Source organism: Egretta garzetta, unplaced genomic scaffold (assembly GCF_000687185.1).
Source record: "Egretta garzetta isolate BGI_Z169 unplaced genomic scaffold, ASM68718v1 scaffold559, whole genome shotgun sequence".
Lineage (NCBI taxonomy): Eukaryota > Metazoa > Chordata > Aves > Pelecaniformes > Ardeidae > Egretta > Egretta garzetta.
The window spans coordinates 54,098-65,039 of NW_009260842.1; the positions used below are offsets into that span (position 1 = coordinate 54,098).

Here is a 10,942-nt window from a genome sequence, read left to right on the forward strand (position 1 = left end):
AGGTGCTTGGGGACATGGTTTGATGGTGGGATGGCAGTGTTAGGTTAATAGTTGGGCTTGATGATCTTAAAGGTCTTTTCCAACCTAAATGATTCTATGAATATAATACCTCTTTGTCTCAGACTTTCCCCTTCTTGCAGGCTGATTTCAGTTGTACTGACATTGTTGGCGGTTGGTTAATGAACAACTGCTAAATTTCCAGCTAAAGTTCCTGTTGTCATGCTGAGATGGGTGTAGGAATGCTTTCAGCCTGGCACACGGTAAAGTAGAAGCTATGGCTACACCATTTTAATTTTTGCAGACAGGAATGTAACGTACTTGAGAGTCATGGCAAGCGCGTGGGCACTGTACCTACCAGCCAGTCTCTGGGGCCAGAGAAGGGGTCAGAAGGAGGATATTTGTCTTTGTGGCCTTGCAAGAATAGCACAGAACTTCGGCCTTTGCCTCCACTGCATTTCAAAGGATTGAAAGTTTCCAACTTCCCCAAACCTGCTTTTGTCTTGAGCTTTAGGTCGCCTACAGCAACACATCTGCAAGTTTGGGTAGCTGACTTCTGCATTACAGAGCTTTAGATAGACTACCCCTCATTTTGGTGGTTATAGGGGCTTCAGGAAAGGTGAAATTGCCAGAGAATTATTGGGTTGGGTTGTTTTCAGAGTTGGAGGTCTTAGAATGCAAACCTTTTTTCTGGGGGTAAATACAGTGTAGGCATTTTACTCAGCTGCTTTTCCAGTGATAGGGAATGTAAAAATTAAGAGCAGCTTGAATGTTTGAGCAGCAGAGCTTGAGTTCCGTGATCACAGACCTGGTGAATTTAAGAGTGACCCGTCCCACATCAGTCTGTCATGCACAGCCTTGGAGAAAGCTTAGTATTTTAAAGCACTGTCATTGCCAGTATGACAACTTTATGAAAACAGTGCTTAAAGTGGAAAAAGTTGCTTTGCTCAAATACAGAATTTGCAAGCCACTTCCTTAAAAATATTCTGGGATGACTCCACCACTTTCATTAGCTTCCTTCAAGACTAGCTTCCCCCTTTAGGAGGTTACTGCAAATCAGCCAATTCCCCAGCTGGTACGGAACAACCTTTCCAGAGTTCAGAGCCACTGCCTGTGCTGCTCCATCCATTGTGATTTGTCTGCCCACCCAAGAGAAGCGGGGAGGCTTAGGAGCAGAGCCAGCTCACTGAAATGAATACTGAACAGCCGCAGAAACCTTCAAGGACACCACTCTTCGTTTCCTTAAAGTAGAATAGAAAGTGCCACTACTGTTTTCACGCAATCTGTTTTCTTTCCTTCCATTTCCAGGGAGGAAGTGGCAGCCTAGATGTCATTGTTAACTGGCCAGTGCTATTAATTTGTACAAAGAAGCATTTCTTTTCAGATAATGCTGGAATCAGTCCAATCAAACTGGTCTGATTATTATTTAGGAGATGAGTTACAGTGTTGATCAAATTTATCTGAAGCAGGAGGAAGCCGTTCAAACTTTTCTCTACAATTTGCACTTACCCCCCAAGCTTCAGAAACATCATTCTTTTAGGTGGTTTTCCTGTTCTCTCTTGCTTCCTTGGCTTTGGGTTAGTACAGCCATGTTATTACAGTCATTTACTTCTAGAAGGGAAGACAGGGAATTTCTGCCTGTGTTGGCTGATTCCGCTGTGGCTGCTCAACAGGAGATGCTGGGAAAACCAAGAGTGGCTGCTGCAGCTCAGAGCTCTGCCACAGTAGCTTCTTCCCAGCTTTTTCAGGCAGAAATCCCTCGGCTCTGCTGGTGACTGGGCTGCCAGAAAACACACTGTGATTCAGTCTCCTACCCGCCTTGCTTCACCCCTGCACCGGCATGGCAAGCTGGGCAGCAGCGGAGGGGGAGAGGTCAATGTCAATGCCTGGACTGTCCCTTACTCCTTTTCCAAGGAGATGTATCACACATGGCATTCATGTCGTCCTGGCTTTCAGGGTTGGCCTCTGTTTCAGCTTGGTCCCAGAGCGGAGAATCTCCGCTCAAGGGCATTTGGCTACATCTTCCTTTTATTGTTGGGAATCAGACCTGGGGTTGCTCACAGGGCCAGGCTGAAGGAAGAGCCCCACTGCCTGGCAAGTGTCCTCTGTGAGTGGTGGCTTGTCTCCATCGTTCTGAGGCTTGCCAAGGACACAGCTTGTGAAGTGGTGAATGGCATGCTGGGATACGTAGGAGTGAGGCAAAGGTGTGCCCCCAACTCTGTATAAATGTTTATATCTTGATATTTACACACCATTCTGGAAAATGAATAATGCCTTGTTTGTTTGGTGTAACACATTGAGGCGCTTCTGCTACCAGCACCTCCAGGACTTCGTAATGGTCCCGGTCACATGCCAGTTTCTCAGGAGCAATGCAGAGCCGCAGGAAATTTCTGCTCTTGATTAGAACTTCAGTGTAATTATTTTAGACAGTTTTACCACAGTCAATTGGTCTTTTGAGCACAATGATAAGGCAATTGTGGTTTTCGGGCAGGCTAGAATCCAAACTGTGGATTTTGGCCCTTTTGACTTGGAATAAAAGAAACAACTTTTCTTTTTTGGAAGGGGACTTTTAACTGTTCTTTGCTGTTGTTTTCATTGAACAACAACGACAAAAAACCCCAATGAGATACAGTAAATAATTGAATGCAGATTAAGGTTTTGTCCTCAGAAGACTATGAGTAAGCTGGGTCTGCAATGTTCAGCTGAAGACATTACTTCATTTCCTCTCATCGTTACGCAAAATACAGCATTGATTCCTGTGGGCTGGAGAAGATCCGTGATGGCAAAGATGGGAGAGTGTCTGAGAACACTCTCAGCTGATCCCTAGTCCTCACAACCAGCGATGGTCCTGATGTTACCAGGGAAAACCTCTGCCCTCCCAGGCAGGCTTGGGTCAGGCTCCTGGCTGCAGATCACAGCAGAAATACTGTGTCCTGGAGAGGGTGCCAAAGCAGACCTCAGTGGCCGCTTGCCTCCTAAGGTGTCTTTTCTCAATATAAATGTTGCTTAGTGTTTGCTGCCTGGGTTTGACTATGGAGTCTCAGCTGTGCAGCGTCAGTATTTGGCACTGTAGGTAGCAGGTAAGAAGGCAGATCAATAACCCTCAGGGCCTAAGGCTAACTGCAAGGGAAATCTAAGGAATTAAGGAAATAACGACACTAAGTGAAAGTCAATACGAGCCATGTTCTTAGTGGGGACTGTATAGAACATGGAGACAGACTGGTCAAAGCACAAGAGGCAACAGTGCAATGGACAAAAGCTGCAAGAAAGGAAACTGATTACATATTAGGAAAAGTCTTTTTACAATGACAGTAGTCAAACACTGAGTCAGTGCCCCCCTCAAGGCCACGGGATCTCCATTCTTGAAGACATTTGTAACACAACTGCTCAAGGCTGTGGTCTGTGCTGGCCCTGCTTTGAGTAGGGGTTCAACTGGAGGCCTCTGGGGTCCCTTCTCAGCTAAATCTCTGTGTGATTCTGTGCCTCTGCATTCTGTAGTGCTAGCGAAAATTTTCTGCTATGTAGCTACTAACAGATAAATGCAGCCATGTGCTCCCACATAGAGCCGGGAGAGGCAGCTGTGCTAATGCAGACCTCAGATGCACTGTGATGCAAAAGGGCAGAATTGCTCTTGGCCCAATGCAAGCCAGTGCTGGTGAAACATCTGCTGGAGCACTTTGCAGAGGTCGTCTTGTAGCGGACAGGCCTGCTTTTCCTAGTCAGAGTTCCATGGAGTCATTTTGAAACTGGATGATTGGCGTTGAGCCCCGTAACCCTCATCAGCTTATGCTCTCAGTTTTTGACTGCTCTGCACAAAGCTTGTCTCACAGCCAGTGCCTTCCTTGTATCTGCTCCTCCCCTTAGTGGCTATTTGAATGCTGCAGACTTTGATTCATTTAGTTCTATTCGTGACTTTAAAAATGCAGCCGCACGCATTCTTACAGAGGATTCAGGAATTGTCATACAGCTTGCTGAAACCTGCCCAGAATGGAGACTGATGATGTCCCAAGACCCAAGGTTCAGTTTTGCTTGCTGCCAGAGATTTTTGTGCGTAACAGGATGCCTCTGGATGCAGTTTCTATGTATAAAGTGGGATTAACGAGGTTTGTCTGTGTCACAAGGATACTGTTAGACTAAACAAGTTGAAAGATTTAACTTCCAGAAATCAGAATAATATAAACTTCTAAGTAAAAAAGACAAGACGGCTGTACTTCATGTAATTCTTCTTAATGTGGGATCTCCATCTTCTTGCTGTGATTGGAAGTGCCATCAGTTGTATTTTTTCATGGGAAGCAGCAGAAGGGTGTTGTTTCACAGGGAGGCTTCAGGCAGTCCCAGGCTGTGGGCAAACTGTGCTTCCCGCATCTCCTCCGTGCCTCCTGGCTGGCGCTCCTCCTCCTTTACCTGGGTGGAATTGCGGCTGAAATGAAAACTGTCTGTGGCAACTTTCACACAACCCGTGTTTGATAAAAGTGTGAAGGAAATAGAAGAATAGTGTTCTCCCATTTATCGCCCCTGAGTGGGTGACTGAATGCGAGGCAGGAAGGCTGTTGAGATGCGGCTTCTGCCAGCAGCAGCCGCGGGGCTACAAGGAGGCAGTCAGGCCAGATCCCATTGGAGAAGAGGGGCGAGAAGTTTGACTAAGTTACAGTGAATCTGTAGTGAGTTTTCAAAGGGAGGTGGGGAAAATGGATGGCTGGGCCCAAAGAGTTGTGGTGAATGGAGTTAAATTCAGTTGGTGGCCGGTCACAAGCAGTGTTCCCCAGGGCTCGGTTCTGGGGCCAGTTCTGTTTAACATCTTCATCAATGCTCTGAAGGAAGTGACTGAGTGCATCCTCAGTAAGTTTGCAGATGACACCAAGTTGAGTGGCAGTGTTGATGTGCTCGAGGGGAGGAGGGCTCTGCAGAGGGGCCCGGACAGGCTAGATCCATGGGCCGAGGCCAACTGTACGAGGTTCAATGAGGCCAAGTGCCGGGTCCTGCACTTGTGTCACAACAACCCCATGCAACGCTACAGGCTTGGGTAAGAGTGGCTGGAAAGCTGCATGGCAGAGAGGAATCTGAGGGTACTGGTCGACAGCCGGCTGAATATGAGCCAGCAGTGTTCCCAGGTGGTCAAGAAGGCCAATGGCATCCTGGCTTGTATCAGGAATAGTGTGGCCAGCAGGAGCAGGGAAGTGATCATGCCCCTGTACTCGGCAGTGGTGAGGCCACCCCTTGAATGCTGTGTTCAGTGTTGGGCCCCTCACTACAAGAAGACATTGCATTGCTGGAGCATGGTGAGGGGTCTGGAGCCCAAGGCTGATGGGGAGCAACTGAGGGCACTGTGGGTGTTCAGCCTGGAGACGAGGAGGCTGAGGGGAGACCTTATCGTCCTCTACAACTGCCTGACAGGAGGGGGGAGCCAAGGGGGTGTTGGCATCTTTTCCCAAGTAACAAGCGATAGGCGGAGAGGCAATGGCCCCAAGTTGTGCCAGGGGAGGCTTATATTGGACCTTAGGAAAAATTTCTTCACTGAAAGGGTTGTCAAGCACTGGAATGGGCTGCCCAGGGAAGTGGTGGAGTCCCCATCCCTGGAGGTATTTAAAAGCCGGGCAGACGAGGTGCTTAGGGACATGGTTTGGTGGTGGGATGGCACTGTTAGGTTAATAGTTGGGCTTGATGATCTTAAAGGTCTTTTCCAACCTAAACGATTATATGGTTCTAGAAAAGGAGTAGACTGCGTAGCATAACTGGTGACAAGCCAGTTTGGGCATAGGAGGAACCCAACTGTATCACTCTGCATGCACAGGAGTTTGGAGAAATGTGACTAAAGAGGAGGATTTTGGCTGCTAGCGTGGTATGGTGTGAGGCAGGGGTCTGGTCCTCAGCTTTGCTAGAGGATTTGAATTAAGTTACAAGGCTAATGGCCTAGTAGAAGGAACAAGCATCTTAAAGCTGGACCCACCCTTGGCTGTCAACACCATCAATAATTGGAATATAGCTCTTCAAGGCTGCTCCCCACCCTCACCCCCTGCACAGCTCCTGCAGGAGTGCTGCTCCAGGATGCCACTCCTCTGCAACCTCCTCTTGGCTGTAACCCAGATTCATTCCTGGGTGCTTCATCTTAGTTTATCCTTACAGAAAGAGTTCTTCAATGCTTACCCCAACCTATTTTTAGAATCCAGTTGTGCAAAGAATCATTTGGCAAGGAGACCGTAAGCTTATCAGAAAGTGTTATAGGAAAAAAAATTAAAAGAAAAGGTGAAGATTCCATGTCCCTTTAAAAACAAGTTACATTGTTTTGTTGATTAAGTTGATAATTAAATTAACAAACTGTTGGTAGTCTGTATAGGAGTGCAGGGAGTATTGGGTGCTTATGTTGTGCTGAGAACTTGAAAGGGGAAGATGTGATATTTCACTGTCTGAAAACATCAGTTCACAAGTTGAAGGACTGTCATGTCCAAATCTGTCACAGACAAAAGGCCATTGAAGAGGAAAATGGGACAGATCATTTTATCCATCTCTTTGCTAAGGAGGAGCCAAAAAATACGTAAAGCATGTGCAGCAGAGCTTTTTAAGAGCTGAATGTTGAGGAGCAAGTATTTGGTGACACTGCCAGTTAACAGGAAGGCAGGACAAATTGAAGTTTTCTCAATAGACAGGCTGAAATCAGCAGACGAAAAATGCTGGGTAGGTACTTCTAATTCATACTGAGACTTTGGGGCATCACTGTAGTATTTTTACCTAATAGTAAAATGAAAAGGAACATGAGCAAGAGTGTCCAAGCAACATAACCTCAGTGTAGTCGAGCTGCTATTGCATTCAGGAAATCAGGAACAAAATCACATCCAGTGGCACTACCTTTGCTTCCCTATTGCCTACATCACCTCAGACTGCAGATCACCTGTGCTTTCAGTCCCCAACCTCCAGTGCAATTTTCTTGCCATTTCTACGAACTAATTAAGCCTGTATGATATAATGGTTCATTAACCTTGCATTGTTTTCTCAAACAGAAGTAAGTAGTTTGCTTGCTGTTTTCTTTTTCTACCCATATCTGTGTAGTTATATTTAGATATCATGTTTAGAACTGAATTGTACCAATTCCTGGGGTGCTGATTCTGTTCTGGCAGAAGCTAAGGTACTTAACAGTGTCAGTGATTGATTTTGGGAGGCCAGCTGAACAACTTGGCTGGATGTGGACCCTGCTCATGCAGAATCATCAGGTTTTAAATCATGAGAATCAGCAGAGTTACTTGACTTAGAAATGCCTGGAGAAAAAAAAAAAATCAGTTCCTTGAGGATCTATTCAGACCACATTCAATTATGCAGAGCTATCAGAACTAAGTGCCCAGGCAGCCACTGATTTTTTAGAGAACAGCAAGGCTTACTTTTTAGAGCCCACATTAAACATACAACCAAACAAATATCCTCAAATTCAGGCAACTGAATTCCGTGCCAGAGATGGTACCATGAGAATAGTCCAGATGTGTTGATTGTCTTATATCACCTCACAAATACATCATTATTGCTATACACCTAAACTCTATTAAACCAAAGGCACTGTTCACTTAAAAAATCACATTTTGATCTGTTACACTATAGGAAATCTGGCATAACTTCACTTATATCAGTGGAATGGAATTGAACAGATTTACAGCCTGGCAAAATTTACTCCTAAATATAAGTGGAACTAATCTATCCACATGGGAGTTGCTAGGAGTATGCCAGACAGCTAAATTTATAGAAATAAAGATGGGAATTGAAGCAGGAAAATACTCAGTTAACTTCTGATGCAGAGGAACTTTAAAAATGGATGTATTATTAGAGGAGGACTATTGATGTATTTTATACCTAAGTCTCTCTTACTTGAAAAGTTTGGGTTTTTTAAAGCCCACTAACCCCTATCTTCACAGCATAGAGTTTCCTCAGGGTGTGAATTGTCTCTCAGTGTGTATGTACAGCCCCAGGCAGACAGAGAGCCAAAGCATTAATTCAAATTTCTGAACATTATCATAATTCCGATAATAAATGGTTTGAAACAGGGTGTCACTTTTAAACTGCTTTAGTGCAGATGGTCTTTTTCTTAATTCCCAGCCCCGTAGTTAGTGAGCTGAGCTTATTGAACTGCTTGCCAATTCTGTTAAGAGCAGATGGAGTGAAACGGGATAAAGACAATATTTCAGTGTGGCTTCCATGCATCAGCTCCCACCCCCAGATGCCATTATCGACATACATTTTACAACTCCACATCTCTCGCCATCAGCGGTTAGAATTATAAAGAGGTTGAGCATACTTGGCTTGCATGTCAATAATCAATAAGGATGCTCATCTGGCTTAATAAGCATAAACTGTTGCCCTTGAAACAATGTACCAGTCAAAGTGAACTAAGGCTACTTCCTTGACATTTATAGTGCCTCTAGGTGTCTGCATGCATGTTTGTGTGCGCACACACTTTTCTTACGCATTTCTTTGACTGTTCCCTAGCACTATGGATTCCTCATCCGTCTTATGATAGTGTATTAAATTAATTCTTTTGAGTACTCTCCTTCTAAAACCTCATTTCTTCCATTTCAGTCTGGCTTTTTTTTTTTTTCTGAAGACCTTCATTACAAACTCTGTCTTTCTAAAAAGTGCCCAGTTTCCCCTTCTGAAGCCTGCTGACAAAATGTCCTAGGTGGGATTTTCAGAAGTGCCCACTGTGAGTGGACTGTTGCTGCCTCTAAAGCCTGTGATCAAATTCTGTCCAGCTTTAGCTAGGGCAGATAGACCTCTGTACTGCAGACTTCAATTAATTCTCAGTGCTTAGAAAATACTGATCCTAATCCTGTGGGAAGCAGTTACCATCTTTATAGAAAACATGAATGTTCTGGTCACAAAAAACATGTAATACATAAGCACAGCTAACCTGAAAATCACTGGATCCCTGAAGACTTCATTTTTGATGTTTTAATAAAACAGGACATTGGGTAAATATAACAGGCCAGAAGTCATCCTCTGGCCTTCAGACTAGCTGGCACGTGCAATCTATGGCCAAATGGCTCCTTCATCGTAAATAGCAGTGGCTGCATGCAGCTTTCCTCGTGGGACTTGTCCCAGGCATTTTCTGACTGTTCTCACCAGGCCAGGCTGTGTCAGAGATCATGCTAGAAATGTAACAGTATGGGTGTAGCCGTGGTGCACCCATACCCTGGCACCTTTTACTTCATTAGTACATTAGTACTTAGTTCATTAGTATTTGACAAGAGTTTTTACTGACCGCCCCAAAAGTTTTGTGACTTCAGATGAATTTCCATTGCAGGGAGGTCCTTCATCTAAATTTCTTTTCAAAGCTGGCAGGAGGTCTGTAACCTATCTGGCAGACTTACACTTAAGTTTGAGAAGGTGTGGAGGCTGCAAGAAGCATCCAGTACTGCTGAGGCTTACCAGTAGAATGTTTGGGTTGGAAGTCTGCAGTGTTACTTTCCACTTCCACGGATGTCTAGAATCCTTCCATCCATGAAGTCTATACTGTCAGTAAATTTTAAATGCTAATAGCAGGACATGACAATTTCCGTGCCAATCACAGTAAAAATGGGAGCTTCTGTGGTCCACGCTATTTGTTAAATAACTGTTTTCCCCCTGTATCACACAAGTTAACATACGAAGGCCTAAGATTTGCTGTGTCTTGCCACTGAGTGCAAGAATGACAGATCCTTTTCTTGGCTGGGAGCTGGATCTGTGTCAGTTAATCTCAAGTAACTGTATCCGTGCTGTGGAAGTGCAATGTCCCAAAGATACGCTGCTGTGTAGTGGTTTCTGTGGGCTGGAACCAGATACCCATGTTTTAATGTTTGCTCATGTCATTTTTAACCTTCTGTTTCTTTCCCTTTCCTGGCAGATTTTTATTGGTGAGATATCCATGTATTTCATAAAGTCAACCCGAGAAACCCTAATAATTCAAGAGAAAACTATTTTGACTGGAGAGTGCTGTTACCTGAACCCACTGCTTCGAAGAATAATACGTTTTATAGGTAAGCATCCTGAGCACTGAAAGCTTAGTCCCTGTTTGCACCAGAACAGAATGAAACATCCTAAATAATCCAGACCACAAAATTAATTAAACTATGAAATCTTTGCAGGCGTCTTCCGCCTTAGAGGGATAGTCCCTCTTGGGATTTGCAAAGTAATGTTCGAAATGTGCCATATCATGCTGTCTGTAGCTGGTTTATATCCTGTTCTGCTGAGCTTCATGCTTCTTCTGGACCCTTGAAGAAAGGTTATGCCAATCAAATCCTTGTATGAATAATTCCATCATTGCTATTCTGTGTAAGCTAGCCATTTTACTTACAGATTGGTCCTCACCAGCCCATCTCTTAAGCATTTTTCTTTTCAGCTCTGGTTTTAACATCCATATCTCTGCCCCATAATGTTCAGCTGAGCACAGTGTAAAAAAGCATGGAGCCCACTTCAAGATAACGTTCTTATTTTTATTGTATTTGGGGTTTTTTAGGGCTTTCATTCAGTTAATTGCTGAAAAAAAAATTAATGAAGAAGTTCTGTCACTAAACCATCTGGAGTTTGCTTTATATGGTGGTTGCAAACTGCTGTGCCTTTTTCACTCTCTTGATTGGTGGAAGAAATGCCTACTGGACCTTACTGAAGGGGCCATCCCATGGTTCTTCTGGAGCAGGAAGAGGAACAGCATTGCCGCTTGCATTTCCACTAGGGCACTGACTGAGAATCTGGTTGTCCTCTGGAGACTTCCCAATTCACAGCCATTTAAGGCTGCCCGAACTGCACCCCTTGGTGTTTAGAGATAAGGAGGGCTGGTTGCTCACTTACAGTGCTTCCTTTGTAGCAGCAGAGTAAGAAGAGGACAGCTCTGAACTGCACGTGCAAGGGGCTCTAACTTCCCTCCTTCTTACTTGCTCATGAGAAGTCCCAAGTTCATGCATGGCATGGGATGGCTTGTCTCCCCCCCCCC

The 10,942-nt window shown here is 44.7% G+C and overlaps 1 protein-coding gene across 1 annotated transcript in view; it reads left to right on the forward strand.

Annotated features, from left to right (window-relative positions):
- Positions 1 to 10,942, forward strand: part of PLPPR1 (phospholipid phosphatase related 1) — a 76,017-nt gene that overhangs the window by 42,967 nt on the left and 22,108 nt on the right. The window contains exon 3 of the mRNA XM_009647112.2: positions 9,857 to 9,989. Within this exon, the coding sequence (XP_009645407.2) occupies positions 9,857 to 9,989 (133 nt within the window). The remainder of the gene's footprint in view (positions 1 to 9,856; positions 9,990 to 10,942) is intronic.